Here is a 24999-nt window from a genome sequence, read left to right as displayed (position 1 = left end):
TTTGGCTCAAAAACCTTTGTGTTAGAAACGAAAACATGAAGATAATTTTTCTGTTAAAAAAATGTAATCGGTTATTTTGTTGTTGTTGTTGTTAACATGAAATAATTGCCGGAGCAGTTTTATTTTTTATTCCCCTTCTTTTACTCAGACCTTAATAGTCATTAAGTATGACCTTTTACTTTTCAGAACTGAAGAAAAGTCCCATGGATGTATTTACAGAACTGAGTACACCTGTCAACCCACTGCCTTTTCACAGAAAACTCCCAATGGATGTTGCAAGTCACAGCGGAAGATGGTGATATCCGAGAAGAACGTTTTCATGACCAAACGACATAATTGGTAATTACAAGGATGGTGCAACAATCTTGGTGTTTAAAGCCAACATGGCTGGAATGAAATACAGCTTCAAATAGAAGTGAACTTGAAGCTTTTCGATGAACACCCTTCTGGTAAAGAATGCAGGATGACACAGATTAATGAAAGCCTTGGTCTGTGGATGGTGTTCTTTCATCCCTATTTGCCTGGAATACACATAGGTATATTTAAATACAGAATACATTTTGGGTAGTTCAATCCTACATAATTCAAGAAAACGGCACTATGATTAGCATTCAAATGTGATGACAAACATCATGAAATCCTCGCAAATGTTTACCACGCCATCATATCTCACCGACTTATAATTCCTTTGCCACAACGTCCCATATAAGACTATTCACAACCATCTACTTGTGCAACATTGTAGTGATCTGATTATTGACAGCTCGTCATCTTTTCATCGTGTCATATTCTCTGATTACCAAACGCCTATGACATGCACAACTGCATACCAAGATCATGTTGGCAAGACTTCCATTGATGTCCCATACTGGACTATATGCAACTATGCCTTCTATCATGTTTGCAACATTATTCCCTCGTTTCCAACTGTTACCCACACTTGTACAGACTGAGACCATGTTGAAAAGTCTTCAATTGATGTTCTGTACTGGACTATACGCAACTATGTCTTCTATCATGTTTGGAACATTATTCCCTCGTTTCCAACTGTTACCTACACTTGTACAGACTGAGACCATGTTGACACGTCTTCAATTGATGTTCTGTACTGGACTATACGCAACTATGTCTTCTATCATGTTTGGAACATTATTCCCTCGTTTCCAACTGTTACCTACACTTGTACGGACTGAGACCATGTTGAAAAGTCTTCAATTGATGTTCTGTACTGGACTATACGCAACTATGTCTTCTATCATGTTTGGAAATTTATTCCCTCGTTTCCAACTGTACCCACACTTGTACAGACTGAGACCATGTTGACACGTCTTCAATTGATGTTCTGTACTGGACTATACGCAACTATGTCTTCTATCATGTTTGGAACATTATTCCCTCGTTTCCAACTGTTACCCACACTTGTACAGACTGAGACCATGTTGAAAAGTCTTCAATTGATGTTCTGTACTGGGCTATACGCAAATATTGAGTTCCCAAGTGTTGTACCAACGCCTGTACAGATAGAGACCATGTTGACACGTCTTCCATTGATATCCCATACTGGACTATACTCAACTACGCTATCTATTATCTTTGGAACATCATTACCTTGAGTTCCAAAGTGTTTCTCACAACTGTAACAACTATGACCATGTTGACAAGTCTTCTATTCTACTATAATATCCCATGCTGGACTATTTTCAACCATGCATGCTATCAATTACCTTTGGATCATTGGTTGCCTCATGATTTCAAGTGTTTGGTGCACTTGTTCCTACTAAGACCAGTGGCAAAAGTTCTGACTGCAACTGGCATCATGTCCCAAGGTCTTGCATTCTTCTGCCATTATTCATACCAGACTATCTTTGCTCAAAACGCCATGAAATGTCATATTAACAATAATAATGGACTTCATTTCTCCTACTATGGTGTCCCATGATAGACCCATGAGTTGCTGGCCATAAATTGATTGCGAGTTTTATTTCCAAAATTTATACAAAATATATACTGACACAATGACTTCCTCATTAGCCATAATACCACATATAAAGCTACATCTTAACCTATGTATAAAACTTCCAGCAAGTCTCACATAACAATTCTTCACTGGGATCACCCACAAATCTCAAAATTACAAAGATATGCCTTCTATATTAGAAGGTTTTATTAATATTTTAAAAATGGATTTAAATCTTTTTGAAGTATGTAGAAACATAAGAGAAAATTATGTATTAATTATTATACATAAAATTAATATATTGAGAACAGAGCTGCAAGTGGCTCCAGATCTTATACTGCTCAATCCATATTTTTGCAGAAGCTGACAAAATCTAAGGTAAATTATATTTTTGCTGTGCACTTTGTTAGTTATACCAGACTTCTTAGGACTCAAAAGATGAAACAATGGTTCTTTGGACTTTGCCATAAGACACTTTTAATATTGGATGAGAATCAATAGCACTAGAAGCTATTTAATGTATGAAAAGAGCTTGGTTTCCAAAAACAAACCTGAAAAATTAATTCTGACATTCGATTGTTATGCCAAATGCAAACAAATTGAGGCAAATTAACTACCTAAAACTTGATAATACTTTTTCGTTTTATTTTTATTGATCTTTTTATTGCCTTTTATATCAAAAAACAATTAACAATTTCAAATAAAATTATTTCTTGGAAACCAAGATCTTTTCCATTCATATGAGACCTGCTACATCATAATAATTAACGGAATAGCAATTTTATAGCTGTAAATAAGGAATTTATTGAGGAATTTTTTTGATTTGATATTAAAGAAATTTGAATTAAGATCCAAGATATGGAGGGACACCATTGGTAAATTAATTATGCACAAATTTTGAATTCTGAATTGCAGCATCTTAAAATGAAAAAAATCCAGGAAATAGCTACTTTGTTGATTTTTTTGTTGTTGTTGCATTAATACAAGACAGTAGTTAAGAAATAAGACTACAAAGTTGATGTTTTGTGGTAGGATATGGTAAAATGGCCAATGTTCAATGCTGACACCTCTTTGCATGCTCCTCTACGCAGCTTATAATTACTGATCTTATCAAAATCCATTGTTTTCAGTCTGCATTATCCCAACGAATGCATAGAGGAAAATCAGACATATTTAGTTCATTCATTATTGGCTTTGTTTCTATGATAAACAAGCTAGAAAGAAAACAATTGGATTTCGATAAGAACAATAATTATACTAGATAATCACTTCGGCACGCAGCATTCGTAGGTATAATGCAGGCAGCTGAGGGTGTAGCCCGAAGTAAATTATCTATTAAATAATAACAACTAGTGTCATAACTGTCTTTAGATTAGGATAAAGGATATTCTCTAAATTGAAGTTTTGTTTGGGGTATTATTTTCACATTCTTAGGAGGTACCTACCTCTCATTACCTAATTTAATTAATTCTGTCTTGATACTCAAAAATGTTTAATTTAATAGCAATATAATTTTTTTGATATATGCTTTTGGAACATATTTTCAAGCATACAAACTAGCTGCTTTTTCATATAAAACTGGAATAACACAAATTGGACTTTGGCTGCTTTAAATGTTGTATGAATGAGGAAAAGACAAAAATCTACAAAATTGACAATATTGGCAACGAGCTAAGGCTGATTATAAAATATATTTTTCAGTGATTACAATATGACAAAATTTGATAAAACTTTATAATAGTTTCAATTGCTAATAAATTTATCTGAACTTCCAATGAAAGCTTAATATAATAAACTAAAAATGCCAGAAAATTAAAAGGTTAAAGTTTGGACATCAAATAATATCAAAATTTACAGACAAATGCATGCATGCTTAATAAAATTAATGAGAATAAAAAACAAATTTAAATACTACATTTGCATGCTATATAATATTTTTATTCCAGTTTACAATATTACTTTAGTACTTCATAAGTAACCAAACAAGCAAATTTGTCTTGATTTTTATCAAGAATTAAGCAGTAGTTTTTATAATAATGATAAATTAAAATATCTTTGTCCAGAAAACATGTGAACGTGATTATGGAGAGGGATGAAGTTCAGATCTTTACCTCCCCCATGCTTGGAAAATTTGTAAGGGAGATAAACATGTAAAATTAATTAATCTAGTTTAAAAGGAGTCCTTGCTAACACCTGTAATAAATATGGATGTAGGACTAATTATGATTAGTAGTAACAACATTGTATAAACCATAAATTCCCATAAATTATTTGCTTTGGGCAATAATGGTTATGCTAGTCCAAGAACAAAGGAAAATTATCATACTCAGGATAATTACCATTCGTAAATAGTATGAATAATATATGAGTACTATTTTTAGGTTATGAGTGCATTATAAATTAATATAAGACTTTGGAAAGAGGGCAATAGGCCATTTGCATGATGGTGTCATTTGACTATTACTACCAAAATGCTTCATGAATTTTCTTTCTTATTCAAATTTGTATGTCATCACGAGAATAGTAAGACAATTGGTGCTATTAAATAACTGATCAAAAGAAAGTGTGCAAGGGATTATGGTAGTTGAAGTTAATGGCACTCTAATGGAAATGTCCTATTTGCATATCAAATCCCATGCAACAACAAAAAGACATGACATCCTTGTTGAAAGAGAAAGAAAGAAAATGCAGCAGCACATAATTTCTGCACTTTCCACAAGATGTCCCTAGTATGCCATTTCTTTTAAGTTCCCATTTACGTTTCTTAGCGATTTGCACAGAATCTAGGTATTCCTGTGATGATCTATAGCCATGTGTCCTTAAGACTTGGTTTTTCCCAAAACCTACTCTATTGCAATGACTATCCCACACATTCTGTTGAAAATAAGTGCAATGGTCTGCCACACATAATGTGCTGCAGCAAAGAATGTCATTTTTGTTTGTAATGTGGAATTCCGTCTATTCAGAATTTCTTGTCACAAATATTGCTGTGAGAGAATCAAGAAGAAAAATTTTTTTTGTGTTGATATTGATTAGTGATTAGCATGTTTTTGATTTGATGGACAACAACATGTTGCGTACAAAGAATTGAAAATTTGATTATACTGATTTATTTTTGAAAAATATCACAATTTTTACTTGTTAGTTAGACACTTTATAGGACATGATTATCTGAATAATCAAAAATGAAGAATTTAAAAAAAGAATGACAAAAAAACTTTTAGTAAAATGACAACTGTTGGTTCAGTTTTCTACAAAAAATCTTACCTACCCCTCCCTGAATAACAGATTAGTTGAAGGGAGGAGAGGGTTGAGTAAAATTATTTTTAAAATGGGAGGGGTAGGTAAATTTTTCCTTCGAAAACTGGACTTTTGAAAAATTTTTGATTGAATTAAATTTTTTGGTTCTGAATATAGATTTAATTAAGAAGAAAAAATTAACTAAAACAAACAAAATAAAAAGCAAAACAAACGAATAAAAATAAATGTGTGTTGTCCGTCATATTTCCAAGTTAAACACAATTCTACAACTAAAGATGCATGATTTTAGATTGACAGGCTGTTCTAGGTTTACAGCTTTTTTAGTATTGTTGTAGCATTCAGAATACATTATTGAATACATTCACGTAATAAACTCATAAAGATTTCAGTTAGATCACAGATGTTACAATGACAATGTTGGTGCGTTATATATTAGCCATTCTAAGGTTGAGGAAAAAAACTGTATCAAGTGGTCATCACAGTACATTTTGGGGCTGTTTTATGGCAACATTTCCTAGAGTCCCACAATGTCCTCAGCATGGGAAAGGCTAACACTGTATGTCTGGAGTTACATGCATGTTTACTTGAAAAATAGAATTTCATTGGAGTGACATATTTAGTAATTATTAGTTATTTCTGATAATTCTCACTAGCATAGTAGCTTGAGAGTATATATTATTGTCATTTGAACATTTACTTAAAAATGCAGGCAAACTACAAGCAATGTATAAGTAAATAAAATATAATATTGCCAAACATATGGTTGTATCTAGTAAATTTCTTTGTTGTCACAAAATGAAAACAAAACAAGGTAAACTTTTATTATATGAGGGGCAGGCCAAGAGATTTTGTTGGACGTGGCTTCAGGAAGTTTTAAAAAAAAGCCATGTAGCTGGAGGTCGTTCACACAAAATCTCACTACCCTGACTGTGGTTACTGTCTGTTGGGATTTGTCGACTATGTCTCATGTTACTGGCAATGTTCCTACCAAAATTTTCATCATCACTGTTATCATCAAGACGGCCAGGAACATTAAAAAGTTTGTTATGCTTGTTAGCAAGGATTAATGGGAGGGGAAAATGGATAAAGTTGTGAATAAATAAAAGAGTGTATCATTCATATATTTGTTTATTGACTTATTGATAAAGATTTAATATTTGGAAACTATTATAAGGCCAGTAAGTATGGAATGTAGGAGAAAGGAATTTCATGCCATGTCTGTGGCATCTAAACTGTATTTTGAAGATTCTAATACTGTAAAAATGAAGCCATGAATTTAATTTTCTGTAGAATTCAATTTTTGACTCAGACATTGCACTTCTCATGTACAAAATGCAACTATTAGGTTTGAAACCGCAAAACTTCAGTATCTGAACTTGGCCTTACACACATTATCTTGCTGTTCTTCAACTCCGAATTCGTACACCATTAGTGTGTGGCATGTTGCAAACCAATACATTAAATTTGCCAAAATTTATTTATATACTTTTGAATAACTTATTTGCCACTGTCCCAAAACTATAGGCATTCCATACCCTGAAAACATACACATAATTATCATATGACCCTTCTCTGTCCGGGCGCGTGCTCTTAAAAAAACCTTCGGGAAAATGGTGTGAGCAGGGCTGTACGGCTTTAAGTGAGCAGGGCTGTACGAATCCGTACGGCCCTGCTCGAATCCATATGCTTTCTCTTTTTTAGCTTTTATTTACTATTTCTTTCTAGTTTCTTTTATTTCATTATTTTTCTTTTTGTGAGGGTCATATGATAAAATGCTTATTGACTGAGTTAGGTCGGGCCGTATGGGAAAATATTTGACTCTCAGTCATTTGTACGGACCAAGCCCAGCGAGTGCGTTGATCACCTGCAGCCAAATATTTTCGTGTACAGCCCTCCCACTCAGTCAATAAGTACATATTATTACACCAGATACAGTAGAAGACAGACCTAGAAAATTCATCATTATTTAAAATCCCAAAAATATACTGTAGGCATGTCATAGTCTGATAATATACACAGTCACATAATTATATTTTACACCAGATAAAAGACAGGCTTGGAAAATTCATTATTATTTGAAGTCCTTATTAAAAGCTCTTCCAATGATAATACGTCTTACTTCACTGGTGCCTGCTCCTATCTCATAAAGCTTAGCATCTCGTAATAGTCTACCTGTAGGGTAGTCATTGATGTATCCATTGCCACCTAGAAACAAGAATGGTGTTAATTAGTTACATACAAAATTCCATAGAATCCCAGTTCAGGACTTAAAATAATGGCCAGGAAGTCAGTTGCCAGTTATGATGACCAGCCAAATTAGTTTGGGCTTGCCATGGTACCTTGTTTCTGGCTTAACATTACTGGTCAAAATGGCTGGCAAGGAAAAGATTTTACAAGACAAGTTCCAATTTTGGGCAGACATTGTCTAGTGATGACTGGCTGTTAATTTTAAGCCCGGTCATAAGCCCAGTCCAGGTAAAAAACTCAATAAAAAATCTATGCATGCCATTTAACAATCTCCCTTACAATACCAGACTTTCCTCTGACATGTAATGTCATTCAAGCGCAACCTAAAGATCCATTTTTTCCACCAGGCATTTTTTGGCCATTGGCAGCCAAATCTACTGTGTACCTGAAGTTGGAAGGAGCTAGGATTGAATTTTATGTGGGTACTCTTGTGGTCTAAGTGGATCTAATCTGGCTTGTATTTGTAGGATACCAAAAGATAGCAAGGTTAATACTTGCCTAAGCATTGAATGGCATCTAATGCAACCTGAGTAGCATTTTCTGCTGCGTATAAAATAACACCAGCACAGTCCTACAGATAATCAATAAAAAAAACAAGATGATTAAACCTGTACATGTTATGACCTTTCTTCCTTTCTTTTTAGAAGCCAGCAGGGGACGTACACTGTAGTGGTAGTACTGTATACACACACCTCTCCCCTCGGGGGGAGGGGGGGTCTCAGGTTCAATTCCTAGACTCAGTATCGCACTGACTAGAGGTTGTTACATCTCTCCCTTAAATTCAGTGTTTTTTTCTAATATGCTAAATTGCAATTTGATCTGTGAATAATATCAGCATTACTACCCTGACTTTGATCTGCCCTGAGGCTGTTTCAGAATTTCTTTAAAATTTGAAGGTTTGATGTTTTACCCCAAGATCAAATTTGAAGGGTTACATGTCATTCCCTTGGATTCATTAGCTTATAATATTATCTTAATATTATTTATAATATTATCTCTCATAATTGTAAATTGCATAAAAAGCAATCTGACATTTAAAGCACTTTTGATTATATCTTTATAGAAAGGGAGCTATATAAATCATAAATCATTATCATATTTATCATTAAAACTACTGTAGGCAGCAGATAGTAGTAAGTTGAAGGTACCTTTGGATTTATATGTCCCAAGTCACATGCTCTTGCAACAGAATACACATAACTTCTGCATGCACTTAGTCGGGTGTACATATCTGCCATCTTGCCTTGCAGCAACTGAATGCAAAAGAATGAAAATAGATGAAAAAACAGAAAGGAAGGGAGGAAATAATTTGATTGATCAATTGAAAACCAAATACATAGACAAATTAAAAGTAAGAATGCATGCATGAATGGAAATTTGAATATATTACCAATTAATGAAAAAATAACTTTCATGATAATACATTTTATAAGTTCTTTGTTGCACAATTATTTATCAATCCACTTTTGTTCACTGATTTCCATTTACATATACATCTATCCATCCATCCATCGATCATTCAACCAACCAACCACCCTGTACACACCCATCCATCCATCCATCCAACCAACCAACCAGCTCACCCAGCCATCCTTTTATCTGACATCCAAACTAACCACCCCACCCTATCACCCACAAAACCATCCATCCACCCATCAATCCATCTGACAACACCAACCAACCACCCCACCCACCAACCCATCCATCTACCCACCCACCCATCCATCCAACTGATACCCAACCAACCTACCAACCCAGTCAACCATCCTCCACCTGATGACCCATTCACCCCAACCCCCATCTACCCCCCGTCCTCTGATCCACCCACCCAACCATCCATCCACCCACCAACCCATCCATTTATCCGACACCCAACCAACAAACACAGTCAACCTGCAACCCATCAACCTATGCATCCACCCACTGATCCATCTACCAATCCCCCCAATCCATCCATCAAGCTGTGCTTAGAATATCTATTATTATGCCATTAGATGTTACATTAATTAATAATGTAACTATTTGATGGTATCTACAGGTCCCATCTCACCAATCCTGTCAGTATTTACCTGGAATTCTCCTATTTTCTGGTTAAATGCAGTCCTGTGATGGACATATGGAACAGTAACATCTATAGCTGCTTGCATTATACTGCAAAGAAACACACATAGAAATTGTAAATAACTGTCAAATACTGTAAGTCAAACATACGTAATGGTCAATAAGTTTACTCTTGCCTTGCTTGACAGACTAGAGCCTTACCCTAATGGTCCAGCAGCCAACACAAGTCTCTCAACATCTAATCCACTCATCAGAATATAAACTCCCTTATTGATATCTCCCATAACATTTTCAGCTAGAAATAAATGAAATGAGAAGTTAAAGATTTTACAATTATATGACTGTGGAAAAAAGTTAACAAAACACCCAAATGCATATTCTGCACATTATAATTATATACATATTAACTGTGATTGAGATACACAAAACACACGCACATGTTTCTGTACTGTGATATAAACATGCTGGGAGCTGTAGAGCATGAGAGAAGCAAGCTTATAGGGACAAAAGGCATCTGTCCTTTGATAAAAACATGGTAGCCAACCAATCAGCAAGCATGATCAAATATACAAATATTTCACAATACCAGTAAGCGAGGGACCATTAGATTTTTGAGGGGGGAGGGGTTGGGCAATTTATTTTGCACAGAATTTTTTTTATGGCTCATGGCTGTGCAGGAATTTTTTTGGACATAATTTGGAATTTTTTCTGGCACTTTTCTTATGCAGGATTTATTTTTCACCCTTTAAAGCTATGCTCGAATTTGTTTTTGGTTTTTGCCCAACCCCCCTCCCCCCCCCAAATCTAATGGTCCATCCTTTACGGATGCATGTGCTGTGCTATAGAACTCTTTTAATGACAGTCAGACAGACAGTCCCATGCCCAAGAATGTGCAGTAAAGTATACCTGGTATTCTACAGTCCTCAAAGACAAGTTCACAAGTATTTGAGCCCCTCATTCCAAGTTTATCTAGCTTTGGACTAGTACTGAATCCTGGAGTATCCTATAGTTAGACAAACCAATTATTTCAGTAATGAGAAATCTCTTTTCTGAGATAACATTTCCTTTTTAAACGCTATTGTATGCAAAGCTATAGCTAAACAGACTCAACTCAAAGAGGGTCATGGCCCTTTACCTATTTTGTAAATGACATTGTCAAACTCATTAATAATCCATGAGGAAAACACAACAGAAATCATGACCGTGAAGAGTGTTGTAAATCTGATACAAAATTGTGTTCATTTGCATAAACTTTAAGGTGGATTTTCTTGGCCAGATTCACTTTAATTTTGAAAATTTCAGTGAAACACAAAGGAACTAATCTAGACGTTTGACAAGCAATCTACAGTATTCATGTCCCTGTTGTATCCAATATACAAACGCTCGGCTATGCCTCAAGTTTGGATATCTGATACAACATGGCCACTCATACTGTATATATTACTTTGATTCTTTATTTCTTTATTTTTTTATTTTTCATATTATATTTTTTCAACTTTAGTATAACATAAGTAACTTAGTTTTTCAGCTTATTAATTTAATTTTTGCTAAGCAGTTACCCCCCAAAAAGCTTTCGTATCAATTTTGGATAAAAATATTCACCTTTTCAATGAGGAAGGTAGTGATTGAATGCTCTGGTTTACTGTCAGGGTCTCCAGTTTTAGCATAGACAACCAGGACATCTGCATCAGGCCCATTAGTAATCCACATCTTTGTACCATTCAAAATGTAATGATCACCTAGTTCAATAAATAATACATGTATATACTAGTTATACAATGCTTTCCACTTGTATACCATAGAATATCCCAAGTGGCACTCATATTTTCTGTGTGTATACCAGCCTTTAGTGACTGTTCATTAATTATGCCTTGGGGGGGGGGGGGGGGGGGGGGGAGAGGGGGCTGGAGGAACAATCGAAAGAAACCTTGGAAAAATTCACAACCCCCTCAATTCTATTTTTTGACCCCCCCTCCTTGTGACCTTTTAGACATACCTTAGTTATTTGTTTCAACCCCCACCCCCTTTGAGTCAGCAAATACTATTAAAGCCCCCCCTTCCTTCTTAGTGTGATTTTTTTTCAAAGCCCCCCTAGGCATTATTAATGAACAGTCCCTTAGGAGAGTGTGTATACAATGACAAATACAAGTGACAAGTGGAATATTGCATGGTAAGCCATGAAAAAGCATTGCATAGCTACCATTCTTGGGGTACAACCTCATGACTCAAAATCCCTCGAGATATAAATAACAATAAAACAGCCACCATGTTGACTAAACTAACAATAGAAGCTAATGAGGAATGCTTTGTTATGGCCAAGATGATGGCTATGATGTAACATGCACCACAAGAATATCATATTCCAACAATACTGTACAATGTACTAGTTATTTGTATTAACACTGGCTATAACATACCATCTTTATCTGCTCTGAGTTTCATAGACACAACATCAGATCCAGCATTGTGTTCACTCATTGCAAGTGCTCCAACATGTTCTCCACTGATCAGCTGATAACAGCAGTACATTTATTAGTAAACACATTAAGTTTTACTTGATTCACGATAGAGACTGGGCAATGAGCATTGCAAGAAAGTACATTTCAATCAAAGTGTTTCCATGACATGTTGGCATGTGCTCATAAGGAATGTCATGGAAATGCATTAATTTGCATCCCTGTTGAGATGGCAATTTGTTCTTTTTAATACATGTATATGCTGTACTGCATACCATATATCTGTGTGAAAACATCGTACGAAATTGCACAAAATTGCACAATTTTGTAAGTTCAGCAGACCTAAGTAGACCGTAAACCTACAAAACTTTGCACTAATTTGTACAATTTTGTTACCTTTTTTACAGATATATGGTATGCACTCAACTGAAATAAATAGCTGTAATTTTGAAGAGGGTAAAGAGGTATTAACCACGAAGAGTTATCTGACAGTACCCTCTGAGATTGAATTATAATTGTGTTTTTTTATGGAGCGAGGAAAATGGGACAAACCCTACAAAAAACCCTCATAGCATAGGAAAGAATAACCCATGAACAAATTCAACTCATGTACAAGGAATCACATGCAGGGCTCAAACCACAGACCCTTTGCACCAAAGCCTTGAAAACAAGGGCATAAATCCTAGCAGACCCAAAGTATAAATTACTAACCTTTGGAAGGTATTTTTCTTTCTGGATTTCGTTTCCATGTCTGACAATTTGGTTTATACATAAATTAGAGTGTGCTCCATAGCTAAGAGCAATAGCAGCGGATGCTCTTGTCATTTCTTCAATGATAAGACAGTGATCAAAATATCCACTTTCAGAGCCACCATACTTTGCTGAAATTTAAGGTGACTGATTTGAAACATTTGATCGATTATGCAAGTTATGTTACACATATTACATATAGCTTCTTTCTATACTATGCTATAGCTAGAGATTATTGCTTGTTAAGAGATGTATGTATTTAGGAATATATATATACCTGGAGCAGTTATTCCTAGGAAACCTAGATCTCCTAGCTTTTTCCAGAATTCCTGAAGAGAAAAATAATAATTAAGTTGGATTTGTACATGATTTCACATCCTGAGATGATAATCTGAGACTGACAAATATAATGCCAAATTACATGTAACTTCCAAGATTGTTCTTTATTCTGATAAGATACAGTATCATAGTATCATAAGTTACTATTCCATTCTTTCAACACAGAGCTAGACTTCTTTTTTCTATTTTGCTTTCACTGTATTTTTCAATGGACTCTAATTAAGGAAAGGTATGTTTTGTTTTGTTTGGGGGGGGGGGGGGGGGGGTGAGGTTTGGGGGTTCAGATTAATTTGAACTTCAATAAAGGGTCAAACCTTTTTATTTTTAATTAGTGAAAGCTGTTTCCTTGTTGACCTGAATGCAGGGTCCTGAATGAATTTCTTACTGAGTGAATGGGAGTGGGTTACAATAAGTTTGCTGCAAATCCCCCAGACCTCCCTCTATCAGTAAAAAACATACCTTCCATAATGACACCTACCCTCATTCCTGTAAAAGTATTTTCTTTGTCAATCTGATCAGCATATGGTGCAAGTTCCTTTTGGAAAAAGTTGTAGGCTGCTTCTCTCAACTGATAATGAAACAGAGACACGTCATTTTTGGTGCAAGAATCAGACGCAGGGAGGGAGGGAGGGCCATAAAACATTTTTGTGAGTATTTGAGGGGGGGGGGTCACTATTTTTTGTTGATTGTTCTTAACTTAAAATGGAAAAAAAAAAATGAAGCCCAATTTATACCTTGGGCATTTCTTCGAAAGCCAGAGTAAAAACAAATTTGACAAAAAGGACAAGGAGTTATTGCTATCTGTTTATATGAATAAGTAAAGGTAAAGCTTGCTGCTCTCCGATTCATTGATTCATATAATGTATTTTAGTGTGTGTGGTTGTGGTGGGGGGGGGGGGGGGGGGGCACAAAATTTTCCATATTATATGAGCCTGGGGGGAGGGAGTAACATTTCTTTCTACAGCAAATTGGGGAGTGTATGCAAAAAGTGCACCTGTTAAAAGTATTGCACTAACCATACCTCCCCCCCCCCTTATTAAATGACATGCCCCTTGGTTGTTGATCTTAAAATTGAGGTCTAAATATAGCAAAAACAAATCATTTTGATGGCTAATCGTGATGAATTTTGAGATTCCATAAAACTTCCCATACCATGATAATAAATAAAAGGGGTCCCTGGATAACTTGATACTAAAAAGTCTTACATCATATCTCAACACATGACCTAGTAAGGGTTCTAAATTTTTCAACCATAACGAACGATTGAAGATTGAAAATCTGGGGTTTTTTTACATAATATAAACATTTAATTATTTTACTATTTCTAATATTTATTACATAACAAAAATATTGATATTCTGGACAAATTTGAGAGATACGAATGCCGGTACTCCTAAGACCACGCTTACGTTGCAGTCTGTGGCATAAACTTTATAGTAAAATAAAATATAAAATAAAAATTATTTATACCTGTCTTTGATGGTCATTGAGTCCAAAAACGTAGTCATCTGGAGCCGTAGATAAAAATCTCAAGCTCCCAAGTCTAGAGGGAGGAAAGAGTAGACGTTGAAGTCCAGTTCTTGAAGAACACACTCTTCTTAGAGCCGCCATCTTGAATAATGAAGGTTGTGTAATCGTGTTAGCAAATTATTCCTCCAGGGAGGGGAGGGACAGTTTGTCACTTCAAATAAAAAGTATATTGATAAAATGTAAATTGATAAAACGTAAAAACTCCTATTTATGTCTAAAATTTTATTAAATTGGGTCTAAAAGTGGTAATAATAATGATATTAATTTATGAGAATATTATTATTTTCTTTAAGAAATGTCAAGATATGTTTTCTACTTGCCCACCACCCCTGAGTAAGAATTAGTAATGGTTCCAGACTCCAGGCTGCGTAGTTCATCACAACATTCAAGATGGCGGTTCCCGGTAACGTAAAAGAATGGCTTCTTCTCTTAGGCGTTGGAGGCTTTATTGCACTGATATTTTGGTCAGGAATGAATGTATTAACTCTAAAGACAGTTCTTCTATGGATTTTAATCAGTTTTGGGTTCTTAACGTTAATTTTCCACGCGTTTGGGTCGTCGTTATTGGGATTGATGCAGAAAGTGTTGGGCATCGAAAAGGAAGACAAAACCAAATCAAGTATGCTGTCTGTTTGATGTTTGATGGTGTTTAATAATCTTATTGTTTAGTTGAGTGTCCGTTTTGTAGTTTTATGGGTCTCGATTGCGCACTTTATAATTACTTTTGCTAATGACGAAAAATTACATTGCAATTTTTGTGGCTATTTTCGGGCTGAAGCCTTATGATTTTTGCACTTTTATTATCACATATTTATGCAATCATTTGGTGATCCTGCATTAAAGATTCTTGCTTGTGATAACGCGTATCTGGTGCACCTAAATATCGATTTGATTTAATATATAATTCTATGCAACTGAACATTTAAGCTTTTAAAGCTTATCCCAATTTTTTTGTACTCAAACCTTGTGTAAAAAATAATATTAATTTGTAAAATACGTCTACCTGAATAAAGCAGGTGATTATTTTGTATTTGTTTATGCATTAGAATTCAGCCAAGAAGAGATAAGTAGGAGAAAAGAGAGAGCTAGCTTGAAGAAACAAGCTATTTTTAATGAAAGGGTGAGTTGCATTGATTAGTACAGTAGTTCACAAACTTGTGAACTTTGGTTTTTCAATACTGTATGGAGCTAGCTATGTGTAATAATGGATAATTAAAGAGGATTCAGTAATTTTTGAAGTAGGAGCTACTCTTGACAAATTAGAAGGCACTGTTATTTCTGTTTTGATTTTTTTTAAATTTATTTATTGATTCTTCTATAATTATGAAGCTGGTGGAATGATAGGCTATGTATACCCGGGATCAACCACCGGTAGCTGACTTTTAAGACCGTGTTATTGTGGAACTTCTCTGCAGTACAAAATTATTTCAAGTTTTAGTTCCCTTGGCTGTTTGAATGTGGAATTATTGTTTTATAATTTAGCACTTATTCATTCATTTCATTTATTCTATTCCATTCATTTATTCATTCATCCATCCATCCAATCAGTCATTCAGTGAGTGTATAGTCAGTCAGTCAGTGTACAGTCAGTCATTCAGTCAGTCGTTCCATCAGTCAGTCATTCAGTCAGTTGGTCAGTCAGTCAGTCAGTGTACAGTCAGTCATTCAGTCAGTCGTTCCATCAGTCAGTCATTCAGTCAGTTGGTCAGTCAGTCAGTCAGTCAGTCAGTCAGTCAGTCAGTCAGCCAGTCAGTCAGTCAGTCAGTCAGTCAGTCATGCCCAGTTGGTCAGTCAGCCATTCAGTCAATCAGTCAGTTGGTCGGTCAGTCAGTCAGTCAGTCAGTCAGTCAGTCAGTCAGTCAGTCAGTCATGCCCAGTTGGTCAGTCAGCCATTCAGTCAATCAGTCAGTTGGTCGGTCAGTCAGTCAGTCAGTCAGTCAGTCAGTCAGTCATTCAGACAGTCAATAGTCAGTAGTGTATTTATATTAATTTTATTATCTTGATTACCCCAGAATCAGGATTACAGAGAACATGTCATGAAACCAAAGCAAGAAGCTCAACTTCTGAAAAAACAGAAAGAAACTCAGAAGTTCCACCCCAACTGGAAGGGAGAGGGTCACAGACTTGGGGTGAGTTTTCCTCAATTCCAGTGTTTGCTCTGAGTGATCACATGGTTAATTGAAAAACAATTAATATTGTCAGGCATAAGGAAGTAAGGGAGCTAGGAATTGTTTATGATAAGAATAAACAAACTAAAAGAAACATTACTTTATTTTCATTTTATTTTATTTTTCTGATTAAAAACCTTTTTTTTGAGAAATGGCTAGACCACTAGTAGCTTAGCTTAGCTATAATATATGATTTACTCTGCTATCAGTAGTAAAGTTATTCAAAATTTTTAAAAAAGTAGCTTAGCCAATTTGAGTCCACTTATATTTGTTTACCAGTATACTAATACATGTAGACAATCATATGGGAATTGCCGTCATGTTTACCATGAATAATGTTCATTGACTATGTACTTATAAGCATTATCAACTTTCCTAATTAAATTTACAGAGTGGTCCAGTACCAAATATTTGCTCATGTGGTCAGGCACATGATGAGGTCGACACAGATGAAATGGACCCAGATTGTTTACTAGATTATATTGAAGATACCCATTCAAGTTCAGATGAAGAGCAAGAAGAAGAAATGATCCAGGAATCCTCAAAATCACAAGAAGAACATAAAAATGCTAATACATTAAGACAAAGGAGAAAAGACAAGACAAGTGATCAGGAACATGACTTGCATACAGCCAACAGAGAGGGTCAGGAGGTAAAGACAATGCTTTAATCATTTATTTTCCAATTATATTCAATAGAGTACAAATATTGCAGGAGAAAGCCTGGATCGGGTACAAATATCCTAGTTTTAAGTCAAGTCCAACTAGTGGTCTATCATCAATGCTGCATTCTGATTGGATGACCTATTACTAGTCTATAATCATCAATGCTGCATTCTGATTGGATGACCTATTACTAGTCTATAATCATCAATGCTGCATTCTGATTGGATGACCTATTACAAGCTATATCAGGTTGTACGAACGGTTGTACTAGTGGTGAAAAACAAAACAAAACATTTAATTTAATCTTAATTCAAAACATTGATTACATCTTTATATTTGACCGACTAGTTGGATTTGAGGACTAATAATTACTTAATATAATTTTTTTGTGACTGGACAAAATACTGGAGGTACACATGTAATGCAATCACAGTAAATAATGAATAACTTATTCGACTTTTGATATTGAGTTTTTTGGAACTCATTCAAGTAAATGTTTGTAATTTCAGGAACAAAAAATTAATTTTGTCCCAGAGGAGCCAGCTATTGGCACTCCAGGAGTAAGTATTGGATCAACTGCATTCTTGTGCTGAATGAGTAATACACAATCTACTAAAAATTAATGATTAAATTTTAGGTAAAGTGTTAAAGGGGAGGGGGAGATTAGTAGGATGAGGCTATTATACATACATACATACATACATACTTTATTCGTCCTCTTTAAGGCTTTTCAGAATAAAATATTATGTTGTTGGTTGGGTGTCAGTGGATTGTAGGTACAGGCTATTTGCAAGTGTTGGTCCTAGTATCTTGATGGGTTTTGCTACATGTACAATATAGCACTGGGGAAGCACAGTTGGTGTAGCAGTGAGAGTGTTTGTCCTAGTATCTTGATGGGTCTTGCTACATACATGTACAGTAGAGCACTGGGAAAGCACAGTTGATGTAGCAGTGAGAGTGCTTGCCTCTCACCAATGTAACCCGGGTTTGAGTCCCTCCATTGGTGTCATGTGAGTAGAGTTGTTTGTTTGTTCTCTCCTGTGCTTCAAGGGTTTTCCGGGTTCTCCAGCTTTCCTCCTTCCGTAAAAATCAACTCCTAAATTCCAATTGGAATCCAGTGGAAGAAAGGCCACTCTGTGGAATCCACTGTTAATCTCATTATTTACTTATTTTTATTTATTCACTGTAGGTTTCTGTTAGGGTGTAGATGGGTGATAGAGTGTTTACAGATAGATATTGTGGGTAGGATTTTGAAGTTGATAGATGGTGATAGGGCCTCATTGTTGGTAGGGTGTTTTTCTTACATTCAAATAAATTTTACATTACTATCTAACTTTATCCAGACTGTAACAGTAGCATTCAGATGTCCAAATGGAAATACCACGAAAAGAAGATTTACTTTAGAATCGCATGTACAGGTAATACATTACTATACTTGCCTCGTTCAATAGAGCAGTTTTCGTATGACTGTGAAAAGCTCAGTGCCGTAAGTGTGATGTGCTGTGACCGTGATACTTTCTAGAATTTTAATTGACTGATTTTTTCATGCGCAATATGATTGGTCTAAAAGTGCCGTGATCTTGGCGTGACCATGTCCGCTCCATGTTTATGCCGTGTTCCGGGTATTTGATTGGATGGAGAGTAAATTCTCGTGCAATGTGATTTGTCTGGCGTATCCCTTGCTGTGTCACGACCGTGTTCGTGCCGTGAACTTTTCACAGTCATACGAAAACTGCACTAGTCTCCTTATCACACAGGTTTATCAAAATGAGAAAGAGTTAGTTTCTTTCTTTTTTTTTTTTTTTTTCTTTTTTGAAATTTCTTTTTTAAGTTTATTAAAAGAACTCAATGTATTGCGGGTTTGACAAGGGCTTCCAAATATAGTGACACACAAAAAAAAAATTTCCCAAATTTTGAACAGGCATATGTGGATCCCAGATAGAATCTTGGTCTTACTAGACATTGTGTGTAGAAATACTTTTATTTATTTAACCGGCTTACTGCTTCATCTATCTAGTACTACCTTTATTTAACTGGGTTAATTCTTTCAGTAATTACAATTTTTCACTGCTATCTACAAGAGTGTTTATAATCCCTGGTTTCTAATTTCTATTTGTTTCTGTCAGTGTTTGGTGGATTATGCAGAGTCACTAGGCTACCTATCTACAAGCTACTGTATAATGACAACATATCCAAGGAAACCATTGGGTGACCCAAAGCAAACATTGAAAGAGGCAGGACTGATGCAAGATGTTGTCTTGGTGATAGATGATATAGATGATTGATGAATAATAATATCTATAGATGACCTACCAATTTCAATCTCTAGATTATCAGAGTTAGTAAACATGAATGATGTCCATTTTCTATGTCTTTTATTTGGTGTTCTGTCAGGGCTTAAAATATTGGTCAAACACCAGTTATGATGTCCAACCAAATTAGTTTTAGCTCAGTCATACCTCATTTCTGGCTCAATGTTACTGGTCAAAATGACTGGCAAGCCAAAGCTTTGACTGGACAAGTTCCAATTGTGGTCAACGTTACCACACACTACCCAAGCAAGAAATATAGGTTTGATATATGAAGTGGGTAATAAAATGGCAGTGACTACCAAGGGTTTCAAAGGGAGGTTTTTGTGGCTGAAATGATGGTGATTTGGTGAGACCCTCATTTCAACCACTCACAAAAAAACCTATGTAACCCAGGGTAGGCAATGACAAGATGTTTAAAATTTTATGGTAAAAAAAAAATATATATATATATATGTATGGATCATTATATTCCTATTATAGAAGGAAGATAAATTTATGACAAGGGAAATTAAAGATAGGGCAATATATTGATATGTGATAGTTTTGGATAATAGTAGTTTCCCATTTTTGCATTGCTTTGCCTTATAAAAATTTAAGATTTGCATATATTGTTCATTAAAAAAGGGGTAGTATTGTGATGTACGGGAATTGTCAGGGGGATTCTATTCGAAATTCAAATTGCGATATGCAAATTAATTTGGCTAGTAGTTGTGTCCTACGATAGCATATATTATACTATAATAAATAAATTTGTGCATTCAATAATGAAGCATCATTTTAAATGACAAAAATTGGAAAGCATTCAAGCCAATTCACTTCATGGTTGAACGGTTAGGTTTAGGGTTGGGATAGGCAATGTAATGTCATTTGGTGCCAAGGGTGCCAGGTTCGAATCTTGCCTGCCATTAAATTTTTATTTCCAAGTGAGGAGAACCAAAATCCTCTAAGTCCCACTCGTGTGCTTGAAAACCTATGACACACTTGGTTAACCCGTACACCACGATGTTACCAACAAAGCATTAAAATAAATTATCTTTTAAAAATCAGAAATTTTTAAAAGTTTAAGCTAGTAGTCCAGAATTGAAAAGAATATAAAAAGAAAATATAGGAGAAAAGTATAAAGGTACCATTTTAGGTATACGGTTTCTGTTCTTTAAAATAACCTAAACCTTATTAATTTATATGATATTAAGATATTATTTAGATTCGTTAGGAAGGGAAAAGATAGCATTAGTATATATAAAGAGCAACATGAGTGTATGGAACAGTCTGACAGTGGATCTTATTATTTAAGACAGGGTTATTAGCCATACCAAGATTGAGAAAAATCTCGGTTGGGTTGTCATTACAGTGAATTTTGGGGCTGTTTTATCGAATAGCTGCCATATTGGAAATATGTCCCCTAAAACGTGTTAATACCCACATTAATTACATGTGCAATAAGAGTCTAATTTATATTATTATCATTATTATTAACCAATGGAATATTATATCTCAGTGCAAATTCAATGGCTTCAATAAGTAATACATTTTAAACATTTACTATATAATTAAAGACTATTTACTTAATAATATTAGTAAACACCGTCCACTGAAACTTAGCTTGTCACTCTTGATAATGATGTGGGGAAAAGCAAAATGTTGGAATTTATTATTGCTAGCTTTTATTTTAAAATACAATAGAATTATTGTTCATATTCAAGTTAATGGCAATGTCATTCCAATGGTGTAGGCTTTTTGTTATCCTTTACAATAAGGCCATCCCAGTTCTCGATCAGTCTTGTTGTGTTTTTGCCTGGTAGTGGGTCTGGTTTTCTTACTATGAAACGTTTTCCATCCCTCCATACAGCAACAGGTATCAAGAGTTTCTCAGCTTGTCTAACTTGGCCTTGACTGTCCTCTATTTCCATATCAACATCTTCTACCCTCAGCACTGTAACATCAGCTACTAGTCCTGGACTCAAAGAACCTATCTTACTTTGCCACCCAATAGCTGATGCTGGTGTTATGGTGACTGCCCTGATGATGTCCACCAAAGGCATCCCAACAGTCAACATTTTTGACATTACCATTGGAAGATCATAGGTAGGTCCATCAAGAGACTTGGTGTGTAAGTCAGTACTAATCATATCAGGCCAAAACTGTTCCTTTGCACATATCTCTGCAACTGTCCATGAAAAGGACCCAAATCCATGTCCAATGTCAAACAATACACCTCGCCTTCTAGCTTGGTGAATAGATGGGTGGATCTTCTTTGTTGAAGGATTGATGATGCTACTCGGATGGGCATGAAAGACATGAGTGAGAATATCTCCTTTCTTTAGGTTTCCTGGACAAGTCAACTGGCCAGCATCTAAAAGATACATGTACAATTTCATGCTATACACTTAATTTCTCAATGTTGGCTCAGCTTTACATTTTCTAACATTCTTTGTTTGAGCCTCATCAAAATATTATAAGTACTATATGTCCTCATGCATTACAGGTAACACTGAATGAGTCTCGGCAAAATGGCATGTGGCCTGAACTAAAAAAATGCATGCAATTAACACAAAATTAGCCCTATTATAAATATTGTGATGGGGTATTCAAAAATTTTTTGACCCCATCAAAATGTCTGAAACTCAATTGCTTACCTGGGCTTTCATTCACTGAGATTGATGAATGAGTAAAGTGGACCATCAATGGCACACCAGCTGCTGTTGATGCTCTCAGGGCTCTCCTGCAAAAAGAAGAAAAATACCCATACATCAAAAACAAACCATGGTGCAGTTGGATTACAGTGCAGCCTTACACACATAGCTAGCTGGGACCACTTTTACATTGCCAGAGACAAAAGGCTGCTGCAGACTGCACTGGTTCATGTTGGCAGAGAACCAAATGTTACTTTTTGAAAATCAATTTGTTGCAGATGGTATCAGAAAAAAATCAAAGGCATTTTGCCAAGATGTCACAAGCTATGGTACACATTGGCACACATTGCCAGATTGCTACAGACTGTGACAGACACTGCCACTGTATGGTTGCCATATTGTGGCACACATCAGTCAGAACAGCAATGCAACTGATGGTGCCACAAGGTTGAAGCAGCTAACTAGCTCAATCATTTCCATAAGATGTGATGGCCCTTTTGTAAATACCTAGTTTTCTAATGACCTACATATACTTTATCTGCACATATAAAATTATCATGTACTGGAAGTCTTGTTGGTGATTGATTGACAATATATAACAGTGTTATGAAAAGTTAGAAGACTATAGTGCACCTGTAAGCTTCCTCTTCAAATTGACCATCATTAGTGACAGAGCAACTTAATCGTACTTTGACACCAACTGCTACTTCCCTGTTTTCTTGGATGCATTTTGCGCACGACTCTGGATCAACTTGGTTGAGAGAATCACATTCACCACCCTTTACTGTACAAAATGGAGATTTATTATTGGACAAGAATTCATAGGAAGTATAAAATATCAAGGGTGGATCTAGGGATGGAGGTAAAGAGGTTTAAGAATTCTTCCGTTCATAACAATCATCTCTCTGACCTCTTGGATCTCAGATTTGATTCCTAGACTCAGTATTACATGTATTAAGATTTTGTTTATATAGGTCTTTTCTTTGATTTAAGGGGTTTTTCTCTAATTTTCCTCCATTTTGATCAGTTATTTGAAACCAACCACACCCTATTTCTATTGTTTGATGTGGTGAACTCAAAACCTGGGACAGGTTTTCCATCAAAATTCAAACCTTCCATCAAACATAGATCAGTCCAAAGGTAATGTTTCAGGGTATCAATAAAATTTGAAATGAAGGTTTTAATTACCAACACCAGCACATCCAGCAGCACTGAGTCCATGGGATGCAACATGCACAAAACAAAGAACTCTTGTCTTGCTCTTTTCCATGATATACTTCCGCAACCCTGGCAAGGTACTTGCACCTACATTAAATATCAAGGTTATTATTATCTTACAGACTTTGGATCACTTTTAATTTTGATTGTGTGTGTATGTGTAGGGGGGGGGGGGGGTGGGGAGGAGGGGAGGGTTGAAGGATAGCAAAGGTTTCAGAACACCTAGCAAGTTGATCATGATGGGCTCCATGTTGAAGAACCACACTTTAGCTAGCACAAATGAAATTAGGCAGTTTTATTGCATGATATTTTCATGTCTTTAGATGAATAGGAAGGAGGCTTTTTCGTCTCTTTGTTGGTTATGGATTCAGGTCTTTTAGGTTCCGATTTTTTATAATTCAAATGGATTTGCTATTAGTCTTCCGATTCAAATGCAGGGGACCAAATACAGCTATTTCAAAACAAATTGGTGAATGTTTTGTTGCAAGGTGTATGTTGCATACAAAGCCGGAAGTGCAAAATGGGTGATGTGAATACGTTCAGCAAAATGTCACAATGGTTTGCATGTGAATAGAATACATTTCAAGCTTAGTAAGCAGCACGGCACCATGCAACAAAGCCTTTACCAACAACAGTTACATACCTGCACTGCCTGCATCCACTACTGTTGTAACGCCTCTAGCAAGACAAGTTTCGTCAGGGTTCACTCCTAGAGGAGTAGCGTACTGATAAACATGAGCGTGGAAGTCGATCAAACCAGGGGTCACAAGACAGCCCGTAGCATCAAACTCTTCGTTTGGCTTGAGTTGAATATTTAGGTCTTTTCCAACCTTGACAATCTTGCCATTTTGGATTTCTACATCAGCGATTCCATCGAAGCTATTAGCAGGGTCTAATACCCTACCGTTACGGATGACTAAATGTGAAGTTATTTGTCGCTCCATATCCTTCGCTAAGATGAAATATTTCCTGTGCAATCGCTTGTTCGTCCTGTTACATATACTCTGAAGTGTGACACACGATTCCTGCCACGGTGATTAGGCTTGAAGTTGTGTGGTATAGGGGAGGGATTAAACGCTTGAAAGTTTGCTTGGAACCTCTTCGGACCTTGTCCGCGGTCGTTGTTTGCTTTTGCTTGACAAACCCCCACATCGGATTTCATTCAGATGTCACGCAAGAGAGACTACCGATCTTAGTGACGAAGGGACGGACCATTAGATTTTTGAGGTGGGGTGGGGTTGGGCAAAAACAAAAACAAAAACGAGCACAGCTTTAAAGAGCGAAAAAAAAAGTGCATAAGAAAAGTGAGAGAAAAAAATTCCAAATTATATCCAAAAAAATTCCTGCACAGCCATGAGGCGTAAAAAAAAAAAAAAAAATATGACGACACTAATAGCGGCTG

At 35.7% G+C, this 24999-nt stretch overlaps 4 protein-coding genes across 8 annotated transcripts in view; 2 read left to right on the top strand and 2 right to left on the bottom strand.

Annotated features, from left to right (window-relative positions):
- The window catches only part of LOC116296748 (protein bicaudal C homolog 1-B), a 34250-nt gene extending 27909 nt beyond the window's left edge, over nucleotides 1-6341 (top strand). For all 5 annotated transcript variants that reach the window (XM_031704816.2, XM_031704815.2, XM_031704817.2 and 2 more), the window contains one exon: nucleotides 187-6341. In XM_031704816.2, the coding sequence (XP_031560676.1) occupies nucleotides 187-299 (113 nt within the window). In that variant the 3' untranslated portion in view covers nucleotides 300-6341. The remainder of the gene's footprint in view (nucleotides 1-186) is intronic.
- On the bottom strand, nucleotides 6331-14683 carry LOC116296749 (isovaleryl-CoA dehydrogenase, mitochondrial). The gene is made up of 12 exons (XM_031704818.2): nucleotides 14542-14683; nucleotides 13550-13639; nucleotides 13010-13061; nucleotides 12694-12863; nucleotides 11944-12037; nucleotides 11129-11265; nucleotides 10433-10529; nucleotides 9728-9821; nucleotides 9535-9616; nucleotides 8614-8718; nucleotides 7964-8036; nucleotides 6331-7423 (listed from the first exon to the last, which is right to left on the bottom strand). Exons 1-12 carry the CDS (start codon nucleotides 14680-14682, stop codon nucleotides 7290-7292), a joined length of 1269 nt encoding a protein of 422 aa, XP_031560678.1. The 5' UTR covers nucleotide 14683; the 3' UTR covers nucleotides 6331-7289.
- Nucleotides 14684-14984: 301 nt separating this feature from the next.
- On the top strand, nucleotides 14985-21318 carry LOC116296744 (uncharacterized). Its single transcript, XM_031704809.2, has 7 exons — nucleotides 14985-15220; nucleotides 15648-15721; nucleotides 16614-16730; nucleotides 17161-17421; nucleotides 17944-17994; nucleotides 18778-18852; nucleotides 19561-21318. The coding sequence occupies exons 1-7, from the start codon at nucleotides 14992-14994 to the stop codon at nucleotides 19717-19719; spliced, it is 966 nt and encodes a 321-aa protein (XP_031560669.2). The 5' UTR covers nucleotides 14985-14991; the 3' UTR covers nucleotides 19720-21318.
- Nucleotides 19793-24751, bottom strand: LOC116296758 (uncharacterized). The gene is made up of 5 exons (XM_031704831.2): nucleotides 24241-24751; nucleotides 23568-23684; nucleotides 23013-23163; nucleotides 22383-22468; nucleotides 19793-22099 (listed from the first exon to the last, which is right to left on the bottom strand). The coding sequence occupies exons 1-5, from the start codon at nucleotides 24539-24541 to the stop codon at nucleotides 21462-21464; spliced, it is 1293 nt and encodes a 430-aa protein (XP_031560691.2). The 5' UTR covers nucleotides 24542-24751; the 3' UTR covers nucleotides 19793-21461.
- Between the last annotated feature and the right edge of the window lie 248 nt (nucleotides 24752-24999).

This window comes from Actinia tenebrosa, unplaced genomic scaffold (assembly GCF_029948245.1).
Source record: "Actinia tenebrosa isolate PJP-AT-01 unplaced genomic scaffold, QUT_ActTen_1.0 PGA_scaffold7__59_contigs__length_16204524, whole genome shotgun sequence".
Lineage (NCBI taxonomy): Eukaryota > Metazoa > Cnidaria > Anthozoa > Actiniaria > Actiniidae > Actinia > Actinia tenebrosa.
This window is presented reverse-complemented; position numbering and strand designations above follow the sequence as displayed.